The following is a 21,002-nucleotide window of genomic DNA, read 5'->3' on the forward strand; positions in this document are numbered from 1 at the left end:
CTCCTCTAAGCAGCTGCCTAGCACTCTGAAAATTAAAATAAATGATGCCCACAAAGCAGGAGAAGGCTCTAAGAAGATAGCAAAGTGTTTTCAGGAAGCCGTTTCCTCAGTTCGTAATGTAATTAAGAAAAGGCAGTTAACAGGAACGGTGGAGGTCAAGTTGAGGACTGGAAGACCAAGAAAACTTTCCAAGAGAACTGCTAGAATTGTAGGATTGCTAGAAAGGCAAATCAAAACCCCCGTTTGACTGCAAAAGACCTTCAGGAAGATTTAGCAGACTCTGGAGTGGTGGTGCACTGTTCTACTGTGCAGCGACACCTGCACAAATATGGCCTTCATGGAAGAGTCATCAGAAGAAAACCTTTCCTGCGTCCTAACCACAAAATTCAGCATCAGAAGTTTGCAAAGGAACATCTAAACAAGCCTGATGCATTTTGGAAACAAGTCCTGTGGACTGATGAAGTTAAAATAGAACTTTTTGGCCACAATGAGCAAAGGTATGTTTGGAGAAAAAAAGGGTGCAGAATTTCATGAAAAGAACGCCTCTCCAACTGTTAAGCACAGGGGTGGATCGATCATGCTTTGGGCTTGTGTTGCAGCCAGTGGCACAGGGAACATTTCACTGCTAGAGGGAAGAATGAATTCAATTAAATACCAGCAAATTCTGGAAGCATACATCACACCATCTGTAAAAGAGCTGAAGATGAAAAGAGCTTCTACAACAGGACAATGATCCTAAACACACCTCAAAATCCACAATGGACTACCTCAAGAGGCGCAAGCTGAAGGTTTTGCCGTGGCCCTCACAGTCCCCTGAACCAAACATCATCGAGAACCTGTGGATAGACCTCAAGAGAGCAGTGCATGCAAGATGGCCCAAGAATCTCACAGAACTAGAAGCCTTTTGCAAGGAAGAATGGGTGAAAATCTCCCAGACAAGAATTGAAAGACCCTTAGCTGGCTACAGAAAGCGCTTACAAACTGTGATACTTGCGAAAGGGGGTGTTACTAAGTACTGACTATGCAGGGTGCCCAAACTTTTGCTTTGGGCCCTTTTTGTTTTTTGTTATTTAGAAACTGTAAAATATGAAAATAAAAAAGTAATCTTACTTAAAATATTAAAGAAATGTGTCATCTTTAACTTTATGTTGTTTGGAAATCAGGTCATCTTTTACTCACTTAGCTATTCACAGTAACAGAAATTTTGACCAGGGGTGCCCAAATTTTTGTATGCAACTGTATTGAGTGACCTTGGACTTTTCTCTTTGGATGGAATGATTCACCAGAGTGAAAGGCCTCAACATCAGAGCAAATCTGATGGAGATGAAGGATCTAAGAAAAAGGAAAAACATTTTTACAGGAGGCAGGGTAACAGGATGTAACATCCAGGCAACCATGGCAGTCCATGGACTGGTAAATGATGTTGGTCTTTTCATGACATGTGCCGGTGATATTAAACAGGATCTTTATTCTTTCACTCAATCATCACACTCATTCCAGGCCAGGGTGGATAGACTGGAACTTGTAGATTTATTGTAGTTGCATTTCCAGAAGGCACTCAGCAAAGTCCCTCACATAAGATATGAACTCATGGCAATGGGGGTGACATACAGCCATGGGCAGGGCAGGTTGGTTAACAAACAGGGAGCAATGAGGAGAAGGCTAGCAGTTTCAGGTTTGCCACCTGTGAATCAGCATGGGCATCAGAGATGAGATCCTAACTGTTTAAAAGTTAGATTATGAGAACACTCAGTCCTCTTTTATTGTCATTTAGAAATGCATACATGCATTAAGAAATGATACAATGTTTCTCCGGAGTGATATCACAGAAAACAGGACAAACCAAAGACTAACACTGACAGAACCACATAATTATAACATATAGTTACAGCAGTGCAAAGCAATACCATAATTTGATGAAGAACAAACCATGGGCACGGTAAAAAAAATCTCAAAGTTCCCGAGTCGATCGACTCCCAAGTCCCTGATAGCGGTGGCAAAAGGGAGAAACTCCCTGCCATAAACCTTCAGGCACCATCAATTTGCTGATGCCTTGGAAGCAGCCGATCACAGCCGACACTGAGTCCATCCGTCTGGAAACTTCGAGCCTCCAACCAGCCTCTCCGATACAGCCTCCCGAGCACCATCCTCTGCCAAGCGCCTTCGACCTTGCCCCGGCCGCTGAGCAACAAGCAAAGCCGAGGACTCTGGGCCTTCTCCTCCGGAGATTCTGGACCACACAGTAGCAGCGGCAGCGAAGTGGGCATTTCAGAAGTTTTCCAGATGTTCCTCCGTACTCTCACATCCATCTCCATCAAATCAGAATTGTGCACGGTCCCCTACTTGACAGATTACAGATATCATTCACTGGAGAGGCCGCGCGCGCTGCCGTCGCGCCGCCATCTTCTCCTCCTCCATAATTTACAAGTTATTGGGGGAGGATGTGAATTATAGAGCTAAATTTTTCAGATGGTTTAAATCAGGTGATTGGTCCCCCTCTTTCTCCCAGGACAGGCGAGTCTAAAGTTACAGGCAAGGGGTTGAGGGGAGAGGGGAAGGATTAGAGGAGACCTGAAAAGCAAGTTTGGGTGATATATCGAACAAGCTGACAAATGAGGAGAAGGAGGTAGGTATAATTACAACGTTAAAAGATATTTGGACAAGTTCATGTAAAGGAAAGGTTCAGAGGGATATGGGCCAAGTGCAAGCAAATAGAATTAGCTATTTGTCGTTTTGGAGGCAAAGTGTTCAAATTATGGGGAGAAGGCAAAAGAATGGGTTTGAAAAAAATATTAGCTATGGTTGAATGATGGATCAGACTCAATGTGTTGAATAGCCTAATTCTGTTCCTAAATCTTATGGATCAGTTGGGCTAAAATACCTATTTTCATGCTGCATAACACAATTACTCCAGAACCTCTCATTACAGCACATTCTGGGCACCCACCACATAATGTGTAAAAATAAAACTTGCTTTGCACCTCTCTTCCAAATGCTATTCCTCTTGCTGGGGAAAAAGGCTTTGACTATCTACCCTGTCTATGCCGCTCATAACTTTATAAACTTCTCTCAGGTCTCCCAACTGCCTCTGATGCTTCAGAAAAAATAACAATCCGAGTTTGTCCACTCTCTGCTTACATTTAATACCCTCCAATCCAGGCAACATCCAGGTGGACCTCTTCTTCGCTCTCTCCAAATCCTTTACAGCCTTCCTGTAATGTGGCAACCAGAACTGTGCACAGTAACCCAAATGCACCCTAATCAAAAATTTATGCATTTGCAAAACAGCTTCCTGACTTTCATATTCTATGTTCTAACCAAGAAGGCAATCTCCCCATATGCCTTCTTTACCTCCATAAGTGTTACCACTTTCAGGGAGCTATGGTAGATCCCTCTGTATGTAAATACTGTTTACATTCTGATATTTACTGTATACACCCCTCCTCATTTTACTGTGGGTTGGACATATGTCTCTACCAAAGGAGGTATGAGATGCTCCTTCCCTCTGATAGCCTGCAAGTCACCCCGGGCAAGATGTAGCACCTGCTTAGCACCCCCTCCCTCCCGCTATCAGGGTCACAGGTGGTGGATGGTCATATGAGCAGCTGGTGCATATCACAAGTCCTGTTTATGTGACCACTGACAATCTCTGAAGATTATTGATAATGGCTGGGGTCATGATTGCCCATGTCATATGACACAGCATATATTGATGACAATGAAAGTGAAACATTTCACACTTGCCTGAAATTCCACAGATTTACTACTCTCTGGCTAAAGAAATTCCTCCTCATCTCCATTCTTAAAAGGATGCCCCTCTATTTTTGAGGCTGTCTCCTCTAGTTTTAGACTATTCTACCATAGGAAACATCCTCTCCACATCCACTCTATCAAGGCCTTTCACTATTTGATAGCTTTTCAATTAGGTCACCCCTCTCATTCTTCTGAATTCCAGTGAATACAGGCCCAGAGCCATCAAACACTCTTTATTTGACAAGTCATTTAATCCTGGAATCATTTTCGTGAACCTCCTTTGAAGCCTCTCCAGTTTCAGCACATCCTTTCTATGATAAAGGGGACCAAACTTGCTCACAATACTCCAAGTGAGGGCTCACGGTGCTTTATAAAGTCTCAACATTACATCCTTGCTTTTATATTCTTGAAATGAATGCTAGCATTGCATTTGTCTTCCTCACGACAGACTCAACCTGCAAATTGAATTTTAGGGAATCTAGCACAAGGACTCCAAAATCCTTTTGCGCCACAGATTTTTGTATTTTCTCTCCATTTACTCAAAATAGTAATTCCTTCTACCAAAGAGCATGACCATACACATCCCAACACTGTTTTCCATCTAACAACACACATCAAAGTTGCTGGTGAACGCAGCAGGCCAAGCTGCGATTTGAAAGTGGGAGGGGGAGGGGGAGATCCGAAATGATAGGAGAATCTCTTACTAGCTCTTCCTTCAGTTAGTCCTGATGAAGGGTCTCGGCCTGAAACGTCCACTGTACCTCTTCCTAGAGATGCTGCCTGGCCTGCTGCGTTCACCAGCAACTTTGATGTGTGTTGGTTGAATTTCCAGCATCTGCAGAATTCCTCGTGGTTACTGTTTTCCATCTGCTACTTCTTTGCCCATTCTCCTCACCTGTCTTAGTCATTCTGTAGCCTCTCTACTTCCTCAAAACTACCCACTCCACCATCTATCCTGGTATCATCTGAGCCAATAGGCTGGTCCTGGACTTATTTCCTGGCATAATTTATATATTACTATTTAATTATTTATGGTGCAACTGTAATGAAAACCAATTTCCCCCAGGATCAATAAAGTATGACTATGACCATCTGCAAACTTTGCAACAAAGCCATCAATTCCATCATCCAAATCATTGACATATAATGTAAAAAGAATCGATCCCAACATAGACCCCTGAGGAACACCACTGGTCACTGGCAGCCAACCAGAAAAGACTCCCAGATTGTGAAACAAGGTGAGGTCAGGGCCAATGATCAGATCACCAATAGTCTTATCAAATACTGAAGCATATTTGAGGGGTTACATGGCTCTCTGCTGATTTTTCTTACCTTATTCTGCTTTTACACTGTGCTTGGTCTCCTCCATTATGATAGGGTTTTACATTTGCTTTCTCTATTTTAGATTTTACTTGTCTCTAATGGTGGGAAGTTCATGAGGAAGACGCTGATTGGTGAGGCATATATCTGGCTTGACAAAGTGGATCTGAGGAAGAGAGTTGTTAACTGGCACAAGCTGCTCGTCAGCTCAACCGAGAGTCAACGAGGAACGACATCTGGGGTTAACGTGCAAAACTGACCTGCTCACCAAATGGATCGCTGAAGTACAGCCCTTTGACCTGAACTGTTGTGCACTTTGGAAGTCCTAAAAGGGCAAAGAGATTGTGTCCCAGTTTCTTTATGCTGTGACCATCATGACTCCCCAAAGTCAAGTTTAGTCCTGTCTTAGGTGGTTCAAAGTGACAGCACTTACAAGTAAGAGACCCGGTTACAAAATACATAACACCTTTAAAATGCAAAAATATACAGACAAGAAAATGCTGACAGAACCAATGCACAGAGTGAGCAGGTATTGATATATTGTATAGAATCCATTCCAGGCAAGGGAAGTACTGGAACAGATCTATGTACAAAGGGGAGGATTGTGAAGATCAGCATCAACAGGCACAGAAAATTAGTATAACCATGTCACCTACAGTGCAAAAACTCCCTTTTACACTGACAATATCACTGTTGTCCTGATATCCAGTCTCAAACTTGCAGTATTTTTGATAGCGTAATAAAATTTCTATTGTTCCAAAAATTATCTCTGAAATTGAAGTATTCAGGTTTTTGTTACCTTTCAATGATATGGTTGTTGACGGAGCAAGGTAATGGCTGTATGATTCAGAGTTTATACATAGGACATATCCTGAAATTTCAAAGCCTCTTTCTGTTGGGGTTGAATGTGGACTTGAAGTGCTGAACACTGGTCTTTTAGTGGATTACTGTAATTCTCTGACATACTCAGGTGAAGGACTGTAGATATGAATCACAAGCAAAAAAAATTAAATAGGAACTAGTATATAATTAAAAAGAAGACTGGATGGTTTTAACTGAAGTTTTCAGCATAATTGCTTAATGGGAACTTTGAGGTAATCACACAACATTCTTAATTTTGATATTTTCTAGGTAGTTTGTGAAATTCTCCTAACTTTTTTTCATTAAGATTTTAAGCCTTTATTTCGACATTTTAATGGTAAATCTGCTAACTTTGCTAAACTTATAAAAGCATGGGGTGTTTTGAGAAGAGTGATTAAGTGCCTGGCATTATATTTCTGAGACATTCATACAGAGTGTAGGCCTGCCACAACAAGGCCAAATCTGGCCTGGAAGATGCTGAAAGATCTTTAATCGTAAACAGTTAGCAACACCGTTTTCACAATATTCTTCTGGTCGATTATTTTTAACCCTGATTTGCTGTTGGTTCCTTACTGGTTGTGGACTCGGCACAATTCAACTAGTTGTACAGATTTTAAAAATGTTTAATGTTTAATTGAATTCCATTATTGCTTCATTTCATATACATATTTTCAATTATGTAAATATATTTAGTGTGTAGGGGTGGAGAGTAAAGAGTGAATCTTGAAGGCTAATTGTGCATTAAGGAGTTTAAAATATGCTTCCAAAGTCTGTATAGTCTGTTCTACATATAAATGCATATAGATATAAATATATATCTATCTATATATTAAAATGAGATTTACTAAGTGTGATTGGAGGCCCTCTATGCAACATGGACTCTACAAATTTTGGATGTAACAATTAAACAAAAAATGAAGGGAGTTTGCAACTAAATATGAGTAAAAGCACATTGTAAATGTTTTCTTACATTGCACTCTAATACAGTTACATGCAGCATTTACATTAAGGTTGTGCTGATATTACACATAAGGCTCACTGTAAAAAAAAGTGGATCATCAATTAACCAGTTACTGGCAAATATTGTACAGCACCAAATTTTCCTCAAAAGTGGTCATTCCTTTTGCTTGCTTACACGGGCTTTATGTCAAAGTAAAACTAAAAACTGCAGCAGTAAAAAGCAGATAATATTCTCCAACTTGTCACTGCCTGGCTTTAACATTCCTCAGCAGCCTTTGTTATATCTGTAAGAGATCATGAAAATGCCATTGTGTCATGGGTAACATTTTATTACCGGTACTTTTTACACCTGACTCCATAATATATTCCCTGGGATTTATTTTGCTTGCTGAGAGTTTTCAATCCTTTATAAAAATAAAAATTGAGAAAATTGACAGCAATTTCATAGCATGTGTTATGTCATAAATGGCTAATCACAGTAATGACACCCATTGTGAATGGCAGCTGTCTTTATTTCTAGGTGTAAGACATGTGTAATGAGATTATACTTCCTAAAGTACCTTTCAAAGGATTCCTTTATTTCAAAATGAGAAACCAAACAATGAAAATATAAGATTAACAGCATGGTTACATTCCAAGTTTTAATGCAAGTTGGAGAAAGATGGAGATTGATTTAAATATAACTTTGTTCACCTTTACTTAAAGATGCTGGTCTGATACAAGAAACTGGAATGTGTGTTTACTATCCTCTTGGTTTTTTGATTTTTGAAAATAGTTTTCAATTTTATTACATTAAAGACAAGAATCTATCTTGAAAGAATTATTAGTGATGTCAGTAAGAAAACTGTAGGGACTGTAATTAAATACCTTGAAATAGAGCCTATGTAGACCAGCAGAAAAGGCACTGTTTCTTTCATTCCATATAGTTGTATTAATGCTATTTGATGTCTGTTTCAGTGAACACTATATCTTTGAACTTTCCCTGATGGGTGAGTGTCTTAGTTGTCTAAGTATGAATAAAATGTTTGTCTGGTGCAGATAAAGTGTTCCCTTTGTACCATGTAAATATAACTTCTTTTCTACAGCAGATTTTGAACAGTTTTATTTGTCTGACATTCAGCATGTGAATGTGAAATGTTCGTTGTTTAGAAAAACCTTTTTTAAAAAAAAAGACCAAAAAAATTGAACAATCCACAAAAACGCTGTTCTGTGTAACTGTTCCAGGTGTGGGGTGAAGTACTCGGTGATGGCTGAATTGCAGATGTGCTGTCAACCCTTCAGTACTTGTACACCAAGCCCATTGCTTCCTTTCTGAAAATAAATCACATTTGTCCTTGATTTCCGACAAGTGTTGCTAAATTTCTGTTACGTTGGTAGATGTCGCATGTTTTATGGTTTGTTCTTGTTACTTTTTGTTGCTTCTAGATTCTCTACAAAGTAAAATCAATATGGAGGATGTATAAACAGAGAAAATTATACCACGTAATCCCGGTATAAATAATGCTTGTAAATCACATTCTATGTAAAGATCACAGTGTGCTGATTGTGTGGTTGTACACAGAGTGTTTCTAGGGACACTGGATGCAAACTGTGGTATATAAAGGCTGTTACCCTATCCTTGCTAATAAACATTGGAAATAAATAAGTGTCAGCCCCTGCTCTGTTACCTGAGATTTTTTCATGAACAGTGTTCATTTTTAAAATATTTTTATGTTCAGCAATTACAAAAGTGCAATGGGTTTGGGTGGGAGAAGACCAAGTAGGACTATAGGACACACAAACGCAGATTCAGTCCTAATTCAGGATCTCAAGCCAAAATATTGACTATTCTTTTCCCGACTACAGACGCTGCTTGACCTTCCGAGCTCCTCCAGCAGTTGGTTTTCTCTTTGCTCCATATTCCAGCATCTTCGACTCTGGGTGACTCCAGATTCAGACTATATTACATGTGTAATCTGCAGGCACAGTGCCAGAATGATAGAATCATATAGCACAGTAACGTGTATTTTTAACTCACCTCATCCGTGCCACAGTAGTGAAGCAGTTAGCACAATGCTATCACAGCTCAGGGCGTCAGAGTTCATTCCGGCGTTGCCCGTAAAGAAGTCTGTACATTGTTCGGGTGTGCGCGTGAGTTTCCTCCGGGTGCTCTGGTTTCCTCCCACAGTCCAAAGATGTATCAGTTAGTAGGTTAATTGGTAACTATGAACTGTCCTGTGATTAGGCTGGGGTTAAGTCGATGGGTTGCTGGGTGGCACAGCCGGAAAGGCCTGTTCCACACTGTATCTCTAAATTAAAAAAAATAAAAATAAAATGACAACTCTGATGCCTATCTCCATGAATGCTTTTGGTCTGCATGAGGCACATATCCCTCTTTGACTTAACCAATTACCTGTCCAAATGCAATTTAAATACAATTATATCTGCCTCCACCAGCTGCCCTTACAGTTTGTGCTAGGTAACCACCACCCTCTGTGTGTAAAATCTTAACCTCCAGATTACATTAAATTTCAAGGATTCAAGATTGTTTAGAATTCCCAGACTTTCCACTGCAAATTGCAGGCACCGGCATTTTAGAGCTGAAAGGAGACAACTATCTTCTCGCAGTGGACTGCTACTCAGGAATGGTGAGGTGTCCAAGCTGTCCTCTACATCCCCAGCAGTCATACAGCACCTGAAAGCTGTATTCACTCAGCAAGGAATAGCAGAGACACTTGTGAAAGACAACGGTCCACAATTCAGCTGCTCAGAATCCAAAGCCTTTGCAATGGACGATGAGTTCAAAAGCCAGACAAGCAGTCCACAGTACCACAGGCAAATGGAAAAGCAGAAAGAACAGTGCAAGCTGTTAAGAGTCTCCTACTGAAGGCACAAGACCCAAAGCACCGTGAGCTTATCGCTCCACACCTCTTGCGATTGGCTACAGTCAATCAGAGCTGTCAATGGGCCAAAGACTGAGAACAAGCCTGACCATTCTTCCTTGTCTTCTCCAACCTCACTTACCAGACTTAAGACAAATTGAGAAATTTTGAGACAACACAGCATGAAAAAAAGAAGAGTATGCATGATCTCAGACTGCTGGGGTCGATCTATTGTTGAACAGCCTGTATACTGCCATGCTGCTATGGCCACTGCGCTCTCCCTCAGTAACGAACACAACAGAGTGGAAGTGCTCGATGAAGCGGTCCCACTATTTATGACAGGTCTCACCAATGCGGAAGAGGCCACATCAGGAGCACTGGGCACGACAGATGACCCCAGCAGGTTTGCAGGTAACATGTTGCCTCACCTGGAAGAACAGTTTGGAGCCCTGAATAGAGATGAGGGCAGAGGTGAATAGGCAAGTGCAGCACTGAGGCCACTTGCAGGGATAAGTGCCGGGAGGGAGAACAGTGAAGAGGCATGAAAGGACAAAGGAATCACCGAAGGAGCAATCCCTGCAGGAAGCATTGTACGGGAGGAAGGTAAAGATATATTTAGTGGTAAGACCCCTTTGGAGATGGCAGAAATTACAGAGGATGATGTATTGGACGAGGAGGCTCATGCGGTGATAGATAAGAACATGAAGAACTCTATCACTGTTGAGGCAATGAGAAGATGAGGTGAGCACGAATGTTTGGGAAATGGAGGAGATGCGAGTGAGGGCAGCATCAATAGAGGAGGCAGGGAAACCCCGTTCCTTGAAGAAGGAAGACATCTCTGATGCCCTGGAAAGGGGAACAACAACCTGAGAACAGATGTGGTAGAGGTGAAGAAACTGAGAAAAGAAATAACATTTTTTCAGGAGACAGGGCGGGAAGAGGTATAGTCAAGATAATCGTTGGAATCGGCAGGTTTAGAAAATATGTTGGTTGACAGTTTGTCTCCAGAGATGAAGACAGAGAGATCGAGAAAGGGGAGGCAGGTGTCAGAAACCAAGTCAATTTAAGGTGAATTTACTAGTAAAAGCCTTGATCATTGGCTGGATTACAATGACATGATGAGGGTGAAAGGAGTATCTGGTTTTCATGCTGATGTTCAGTCTGTGAGCTCTGGAATGAGTGGTACAGATGGAATTGATCATTTACTCTACCCCTTATCCTGGTTATCCCCTTCCACCTATCCACCCAGCCTCACCCACCCCCCACACACACTCACCGACAGATCTCTAAACATCTCTTAAAAGTCTCTAATGTATCTGCCTCTACCACCACCCCAGGCGGCACATGCCAAGCACCCAGCACTCTGTGTGAAAAACGTGCCCCTCACATCTCCTTTGACATAACCCCCCCCCCGCCCCACCGAAAGGCATGACCTCTGGTATAAGACATTTCAACGCTGGGAAAAAGTTACTGTCTGTCTACTCTATCTATGCCTCTCAATCTTATAAACTTCTAACAGATCTCCCCTCTGCCTTCCCTGCTCCAGAGAAAACAACCCAGTTTTCCAAGTTTCTGCAACCTCTCATTATAGTACATGCATATTCATGCCTATTCATTGCTCCTGGTAAACCTGTTCTGCAAAGCCTTGGCATCCTTTCTGTAACCAAAACTGGATGCAATACTCCAGATGCAGCCTAACTTGCATTTTTTAAGGCTGCAACGTAACTTCCTGAATTTGAACTCAATGCTTTTACTAGTAAAGGCAAGCATGCCACATGCCTTCTTAATCACCCTATCAACCCTGTCAGGGAACGATGAACTTCGACCCCACGATCCCTCTGCTCATCAGCATTGTTAGGTTCTTGACCTTAACATTGTGCTGCCTCTTTACTTTTGACCTACTAAGGAGGAACACTTCAAATCTGGCTGGGTTAAACTCCATCTACCATTTCTCTGTCCATATCTGAAACTGATCTATATCCCACTAAGTTCTTTGCCAGTCTTCTACACCAGCAATCTTCATATCATCTACAAACTTACCAACAGACCCATCTACAATTACAATCAGGCTGTTTATATGTATACTATACATCACTGTCACATGACCAGCAACAATGAATATAGAATTGAGTCAGGTTTTATAAACAAACATAAACATTTATTAAACTCTGCTCAACAACAGCGAAAAGTATTCAAATGACTAACTTAACCGGAAGTTAACTGCTATACGACAACTCTGGAACAGTTCTTAAAGTGGTTAATTCGAACACAGTCTTAAAGTGGTAAATTTGAACACAGTCATAAAGTGGTAAATTCAAAAGTCCAGTTGACGTTTCAAGCCGAGACCCTTCCGAGGGTCTCGGCCTGAAACGTCAACTGCACCTCTTCCTAGAGATGCTGCCTGGCCTGCTGCGTTCACCAGCAACTTTTATGTGTGTTGCTTGAATTTCCAGCATCTGCAGAATTCCTGTTGTTTGCGAATTCAAAAGTCCAAGTGATTTACACAGTCAATAAGGAGAGACTTCTCTGGAAATGGATTTCTTCGAAGACGTGACGTTACTGCTGATTCTGTCCAAAGGATTCACGACGAAAGAAGTAAAGTGGCTTAAAGGAACTGACCTTTTCCCTGGTGAATAAACACTGCACAAATCTTCCTGATCTTACAGGGGTTATCTCAGATGCAGGTCACTATTTCTGAACGAAGATTCAACAAGGCCGATCCTGTATTAAACCGCCGAACGACACCAACTTTACTCAATCCTTCAGGTTCCCGTACTTTAGTAAGGTCTTCACTCTCCAATACTAAACTGTAAGGGTAAATCAAAGATACCCCAAACACAAAACTGGCAGCGATTGGCGAAACTGCCGGCACAACGATTTTACTTTATAATAGAAAGTAAAACTCCACTTTAAAACAAAACTGAGACCAATACGCAACACAACAGAGTAACTGACAAATTAAACAACGAATCAACTGCATAACAATGGGGGTTTCCCATTATATACCTGTTGAGAACATGACATCATGTGACCTCACACTGGCGGGAAAATTACATCACCCCACCATCACAAGACCATTACATCATGTTCACAAGATACTCAATTACATCATGGTCATAAGACAGTCACAAGATACCTACGAGGTATGTAACACTTCTCTCCAAAAAGGGAAAATTTTGGTCTTTTATGAGCAAAATTTTAACAACTAACTATTTACACAAAAAAAATACAAATGTATAAAATCTACAACATACACATTATACACAGTATTATCATACAGGACCTTGCAAACTAATATACAGTAGGAGTGTTACAAATGTTAAAATACCACTCCATAAAAAAAATACATTGCACATTCAACATCTAGATAGACAGTCAGCAATCACATTATCTTTACCTTTAATATGAGTTATCAAAATATTATACTTCTGTAACATCAAACACCAATTCAGTACCTTCTATTTTTGTTTTTCATCTTACTCAAAAACACTAACGGATTATGATCGGTGTAAACTATGAGTGGTTTCTGAGTTGTACCAACATACACATCAAAATGTTGTAAAGCCAAAACAAGAGATAATAATTCCTTTTCTATGGTTGAATAATTTCTCTGACGCAAATTAAATTTCTTAGAAAAGTAAGCTACTGGACGATCAACCTCATCACCCTCGTCCCTTTGAAGTAACACTGCTCCTGCAGCCTCATCAGTAGCATCTACAGCTAATGAAAATGGTTTTTCAATGTCAGGTGACCTGAGCACAGGTTGATGACATAGCATAATTTTGAATTTATAAAATGCCTCCTGACAAAGCTCAGTCCAAACAAACTTTTCACTTTTCTTCAAGAGATTCGTTAATGGTAGGGCAATGTCAGCAAAATCCTGACAAAATTTACGGTAATATCCTACCATTCCCAAGAATCTTCTCAGAGTCTTTTTACCAGTTGGAGTGGGTACTTCTAAAATTGCCCGAACTTTTGCCTGAACAGGAGCCAACTTACCTTGACCCACAATATAACCAAGGTAGGTCACAGTGGCATGACCAAATTCACTTTTAGCTTAGTTAATAGTTAGCCTTTCAAATAGTTTCTCCACCGCAGTAATATGTGCTTCCCAAGTATCATTTCCTGTAACTAAATCATCAATATAGGCATCTGTATCTTTTAACCCATGAATCACAGAATTAATCATCTGCTGGAAAGCACCTGGTGCATTCTTCATCCCAAAGGGAAGAACATTATATTCATATAACCCAGATGGGTTTACAAATGCAGAAATCTCTCTACCTCTATCTGCCAATGGAACACACCAATAACCTTTTAACAAATCAATCTTTGTAAGGAACATTGCTTTTCCCACTTTATCCAGACAATCATCCACTCTAGGGATTGGATATGTATAAGTTTTTGTCACAGCATTTACCTTCCTGTAACTAGTACAAAACCGAATACTACCGTCTGGCTTAGGCACCATAACACATAATGAACTCCAATTCGAATTAGAAGGTCTAATAATATTAATCTCTAACCTATACTTAATTCCGTGTTCAGTGAGTTCACATTTTTCCATGTTCATCCGATATGGATATTGTTTTATGGGATTTGCATCTCCAACATCTACATATGTGAAGCTACTGTGGTTCTTTTAGGAACATCTAGAAATAAATCCCTATATTTAAAAATTAACTGCTTCATCTGCTGCCTCTGCTCTGGCTGTAAATGAGCTAATTTCTCATCAATATTTTCCAGAATTGTTGAGTTTGGTAACCTGGCAGAAATAATGCTGGGTTTAAAATGAGTTTCAGATGAATCATCCATTAAGTTCGCAGTGGGATCAGACTCATTATTATTGACCACAACAGTCATAGTAGTGGACTGTTTCTCATAATATGGTTTTATCATATTTATATGACAAAGCTGTGTTAGCCTTCTTAGGTCTGGTGTTTTTATCACATAATCCACATCATTAACTTTAGATATAACCTCATAAGGACCATGAAATTTAGCTTGTAACGGGTTCATTTGCACTGGGAAAAGAACCAACACCTTACCTCCAGGCTTAAATGACCTCATTCTAGCTTCCTTATCATACCAAGTTTTCATTTTCTCCCAAGCCGATTTTAAATTTTCCCCAGCTAAGCTACAAGCTTTATGCAATCTTTCCTTAAATTTTAAAACATAATCCATCAAATTAGTATGTACCTCTTTATTAATCCACTGTTCATTTAACAAGGCCAAAAGTCCTCTAACTCTATGCCCAAACACAAGTTCAAAAGGACTAAAACCTAGAGATTCCTGCACTGACTCCTGTACTGCAAATAGAAGTAAATGTACGCCCTCATCCCAATCATTTTCATTTTCCACACAATACATCCTAATCATAGTTTTGAGGGCAGAATGGAACCTTTCCAAGGCTCCTTGCGATTGTGGATGGTATGCAGATGAGGTAATCCGTTTTGCTCCTGGTTTATAAACTATATGCTAGAACAATCCAGACATAAAATTACTACATTGATCAGATTGTATTTCCTTAGGCAACCCAAAGTAAGTAAAGAATTTTATAAAGGCCTTTATTACAGTTTTAGCCGTCATATTCCTAAGTGGTATTGCCTCTGGAAACCTAGATGCTGTGCACATGATGGCCAGCAAATGTCGATGGCCAGTTTTGGTCTCTGGCAATGGGCCTACACAATCTACAATAATTTTGGAAAACGTTTCACCAACTGCGGGAATAGGTTGCAGTGGAGCCACTGGAGTAACTTGATTTAGGTTTACCCACAATTTGGCAAGTATGACAAGTTCGGAAAAATGTCGCCACATCTTTTCTTAAACTAGGCCAGTAAAAATGTTTAAAAACCTTGTTCACAGTTTTCTTCACACCTTGATGGCACCCAAAAGCATACTATGAGCCATAGTTAAAATCTCATTCCAAAAAACTTTAGGAACTACCACCTGGTGATTAACTTCCCATTCTTCACTTGCAGGAATTGTAGGTGATCTCCACTTCCTCATTAATATTCCTTTCTCAAAATAATATCCTACTGGCACCTTCTCAATTTCACCATATGGAAGAGCTTGTTCCTTTAATTTGATAATCTCAGGGTCTCTACTCTGCTCTGCTATTATCCCCTTCAGAGACAGACAAATCTTCATAGTCAGACTTACTACAAGAATCTTGATCAAACAATGAAGGTAAGAAAGTTTCTGACACATCCTCAAAATTCGAATTCTGAGTTGAACAGTTATGGGTAACATCCTGCACATCAATCTTTTTAGCCATAGCTCGGGTTACAACACAGGAGGAATACGTGTTAGAATCCATCTTTGGTTCCTCAGAGATGGGCTTTATTGTCAAATGGACTTCAGGAAAAACTTGTCCAACTGCTAAGTCATTTCCTAACAATAGAGAAACATCAATCACAAGTAAACTGGGTTGTAGTACTACTTTAACAGGTCCTGTAACTAACCCTGACCTTAAATTTACTTTATACAAATGTACAGGCATAAGGGCACTCCCGACACCTTGTATATAGTTTACCTCACCAACGTCAGATTCATCACTAAACTTTAAAACACTGTCTAACATAAGTGACTGAGAAGCTCCAGTATCCCTAAGGATTTTTATTTGCACCGGAGTGGATCCCTCTTTCAGGGGTACAAATCCTTCGGTTATAAAATGATCATATCCCCTCTTAACTTGATCAGACTCTGACAAAGCTTCATTGGTATTTATCGAAGCCTGTGGATTTACAGGTTTACATATTTACAATATGTTGCACACAAGCATCTGGGACTGCCTCCTTCTCCTTCTTCATCAATCTGAAACAGTTAGCTATTACGTGACCAGGTTTCTTACAATAATTACAAATAGGACCAAAATGTCTTTCCCTCACGTTTCCCTTCATCCTTACCTTTCTCACTAACTTCTGATTTAATTTCTGGTTTACCTTGACTCTCTGTGCTATTTTTCCTTTTAAAAGTTCTACCCTGAGGAAATCCACTCTTACGGATTAAAGCATACTCATCTGCTAATTTAGCAGACTCCTGCAAAGTAGCAGTGTCCCTCTCATTTAAGTATGTCCTTACTTCAACAGGGATGCTCCTTTTAAATTCCTCCATTAAAATCAACTCTTTTAATTTATTATTCTGTCCATCCACACTTTTAGAGGAAACCCATCACTCAAAACACACAGATTTATCATAGGCAAATTCCACATAAGTTTTTTCCACGGATTTCTTCAAGTTTCTGAATCTTCCTCTATAAGCTTCTGGAACCAGTTCATACGCTTTCAGTATCTGCTACTTCACAATATCATAATCAAGTGCTTGCTCAGCAGTTAAAGGCTGTATAAACTTGTTGTGCCTTACCTTTAATTACACTTTGTAACATCACTGGCCATTTCTCTTTCCGCCACTCTGAAATCAGAGCAACAATTTCAAAATATTGGAAATATTTATCCACTTCTGTTTCATTAAATGGGGGAGCCACTATAACTTCCTGAATAGCAACAAACTGTTTCCTAGAACCAGAGGACTGATTCTCGGACTTTAATTTCTCCATCGCTATCTCAAACTCCCTCTTTTTATCTGCTTCTCTATCTGCAAATTCCTTCTGTTTATCTGCTTCTCTAGCTTCTAACCGACTTCGTTCCAAATCAGCTTCTAATTGCTTTAACTTTATTTGTTCGATATGTAACTGCAACACTAGATTATTCATTGGAAACATATCTAACACTTCTTCGTCAAAATCACCTGACTCTTTATAGTGTGCCGCGACTTTTCCCTGAATTACTGGCTTTGTTGACCTTCATAATTCCTTTAAGGTCCAACCTTCTAGCAATCTCAGGTACATCATCCTTTTTTGCCTTCCCTAATAACTCCGGGTCTGCCGATGCCATAAACTCGTCAATATTCATTGCTGCTGAATACCACCCACAGACCAATCAAACAAAAGAATCAGGTATTTCCCTTTTCCAAATCAGATTGATAATTAAACAGGCACTTAAACTCAAAATCGGAACAATCCAGACGAGCCCCCAATTTTGTCACATGACCAGCAACAATGAATATAGAATTGAGTCAGGTTTTATAATCAAACATAAACATTTATTAAACTCTGCACAACAATAGCGAAAAGTATTCAAATGGCTAACTTGACCATAAGTTAACTGCTATACAGCTACTCTGGAACAGTTCTTAAAGTGGTAAATTCGGAAACAGTCTTAAAGTGGTAAATTCAAACACAGTCTTAAAATGGTAAATTCAAAAGTCCAAGTGATTTACACAGTCAATAAGGAGAGACTTCTCTGGAAATGGATTTCTTTGAAGACGTGACGTTACTGCTGATTCTGTCCAAAGGATTAACGACAAAGAAAATAAAGCGACTTAGAGGAACTGACCTTTTCCCTGGTGAATGAACACTGCACAAACCTTCCTGATCTTACAGGGGTTATCTCAGATGCAGGCCTCTATTTCTGAATGAAGATTCAATAAGGTCGATCCTGTATTAAAACGCCGAACGACACCAACTTTATTCAATCCTTCAGGTTCCCATACTTTAGTAAGGTCTTCACTCTCCAATACTAGACTGTAAAGGTAAATCAAAGATACCCCAAACAAAACTGGCAGCGATTGGCGAAACTCCCAGCACAACGATTTTACCTTATAATAGAAAGTAAAACTCCACTTCAAAATGAAATTGCATCATGAGACAAATACGCAGTATAACAGAGTAACTGACGAATTAAACAACAAATCAACTGCGTAACAACAGGGGTTTCCCATTATATACCCGTTGAGAACTTGTCATCAGGTGACCTCACACTGGCGGGAAAATTACATCACTCCACCATCACAGAACCATTACATCATGCTCAGAAGATACTCGATTACATCATGGTCATAAGACGGTCACAAGACACCCACGAGGTATGTAACAATCACAAACAGCAGAGATCCAAGTACAGATCTCTACAGAACACCACTAATCACAGACCTCCAGCAAGAATAAGTCCCTTCATCTGCTACCATCCATCTTCTATGAGCAAGCCAGTTCTGAATCCAAATGGCCAATTCACTGCGGATCCCATCCACCTTAATCTTCTGAGTGAGCATCCTATTAGGGTGCTTTTTAAATGCTTTACTAGAATCCCTGTAGCCAACATCCACAGCTCTGCCTTCATCAATTACCTCAACACCTACATCAACCCACGCCTGCGACCCCAGCCCTCAAGCACCTCGCCTCCTATTCCTTCCCTCAAACTCCACGCCTCACTGCTACTGACACAATTTCGGTAAGTAAAATTGATGATCTCAGAGCTAGGGTGTTGTATCAGAGGAACTTGAGTCTTTTGTTTTACCGAATCTTGATCAACCCCTTCCATTTCCCGATCCAGCAATTCAGATCGATGGGCTGATGATACACCACCAAGATAGGACTGCCGAGTCTTTCAAGGGTGGGGGAGGTGGAGTATGCTTCATGACCAACTGCTCATCTTGTGCATATATGGCAGTGCCGTCCCAGTCCTGTTCGCCAGACCTGGAACATCGGGCCATCAAGTGCTATCCATTTTACCTGCCGCCGGAGGTATCACTGATCATTCTACAACCCACCACAGGCCAATGTCAACACATCAACCGGTTTCTAGATGAACTGAGTGATGTGATCAACTGGTGTGAAACAGCACAAACTGATGCCTTCCCCATCATTGTGGGGGGGGGGGGGTAACCAGGCTTGCTTGAAAAAAAATCTCTAAATAATCATTACTTGTAGTTCCTGATGAACCTACACACTGGACCACTGTTACACCACCATCCACCATCAAGAGTGCTAACTGTGGTCTGATCACCTGGCTGTACTTCTACTCCTTGAGTATAGGCAGAGACTGAAGTCTGCAGCAGCAGTAGCGAGGACCAAGAAGTTATGGACAAGGGAGCACTGGAGTGCTTACAGGACTGCTTTTAATCAATGAACTGCTGAAGGGTCTGGGCCTGAAATGTCGACTGTTTACTCGTTTCTATAGTTCGGGTCAAGTGGATCAAATCATTGGTATTCATTTCCAGTTCTCTGGCTGCTGTCTCCATCATCATCTGTCTCTGTCTTCCTTTTGCTTTCTTCCCTTCAGTACAGCCAGCAATGGTTTTAAATTCCACCCAGCCCACCCCAATTCTTTTGAAACGTGAAACATCATCACTTTCTTCTTGTAGTTTAATGGCAATTGTCGGGTCAACATGAGGTGCATTCCCGCCGTCTACCGAGGTGCAGTGTGGAGACAAACCCACTTATATACATTACGATGGCGTGATATCCTAATTAAACTGTCCCGAAGATCTCAATATAGCAATTATGCTTCCTTCGCACCTCATAGGAACTGTATTAAAAAAAATATGCTGCCCCTTTATTGACAAGTGCCCGTATCAGTATATTAATTCTGAACAAGGAACTCTTCAACCTATATGTCCAATAACATTACCAATTTCCCACGGCCGGTTATGTTTAACAGACTCTCCGCCTCGAGCAGCTCACTAATCTATTCACGGAAACAAGACTCTGATTGACAGCACTGGTCGCCATTCAGAAGGCCCATTGACCGTGCTTTACCAATCAGGCAGAGGGAAGAGGCGGGATCTTGCTCAGTCTCAATCTGGGACAACTGTAGGCTTTTCACGGGTTTCGTAAACGCGATACTTCGCTGTAAATTGTAATTTGTCTGTCCCTGCAAGTATTGATGTACAATACTCCTAATGGCATGCCAAGTCACACTACCGGAGAATCACATATAACATTGGCCCACACTCCGAGGGAATCCCTTGCAAACATTAACTCATTCCGAGGGGATCATCTGCAAATGTTGATTCTTGTGACTCAAAATAGCGGAGACAAATGCTGGAGGAACCCAGCAGGTCAGACGGCATCTACCCTGTGGAAGGCAATAAAGAATTGATGTTTCGGAGTCGAAGGGCTTTATGCCTTTTCACAGATGCTGCCTGATTCGCTAGGTTACTCCAGTATTGAGTGAGTGAGTGTGTATGTGTGTGTTACTCTGGATTTCCAGCATCTACAGAATCTCTAGTGTTTATGTCTCAAAATGGCTGTTCGACTTTTTCCTCTATTCAGCTGACTTTTAAATAGGAGAACGTCGTGTGTGTTTTCCCCAGTATTTGAAATCTCGGGAGGGCGAAGTGTGTCCTGATCACTACAACACAGAACTGCCTTTCGGTGTGACGTGATGAGTAACCCGGGACAAGCTT

The 21,002-nt window shown here is 40.7% G+C and overlaps 1 protein-coding gene across 1 annotated transcript in view; it reads left to right on the forward strand.

Moving 5' to 3' along the window:
• pcloa (piccolo presynaptic cytomatrix protein a) overlaps nucleotides 1-8,544 on the forward strand; it is a 385,443-nt gene extending 376,899 nt beyond the window's left edge. The window contains exon 25 of the mRNA XM_063073096.1: nucleotides 5,159-8,544. Within this exon, the coding sequence (XP_062929166.1) occupies nucleotides 5,159-5,332 (174 nt within the window). The 3' untranslated portion in view covers nucleotides 5,333-8,544. The remainder of the gene's footprint in view (nucleotides 1-5,158) is intronic.
• Nucleotides 8,545-21,002: the final 12,458 nt, after the last annotated feature.

Source organism: Mobula hypostoma, chromosome 20, assembly GCF_963921235.1.
Source record: "Mobula hypostoma chromosome 20, sMobHyp1.1, whole genome shotgun sequence".
In the NCBI taxonomy this organism is placed as follows: domain Eukaryota; kingdom Metazoa; phylum Chordata; class Chondrichthyes; order Myliobatiformes; family Myliobatidae; genus Mobula; species Mobula hypostoma.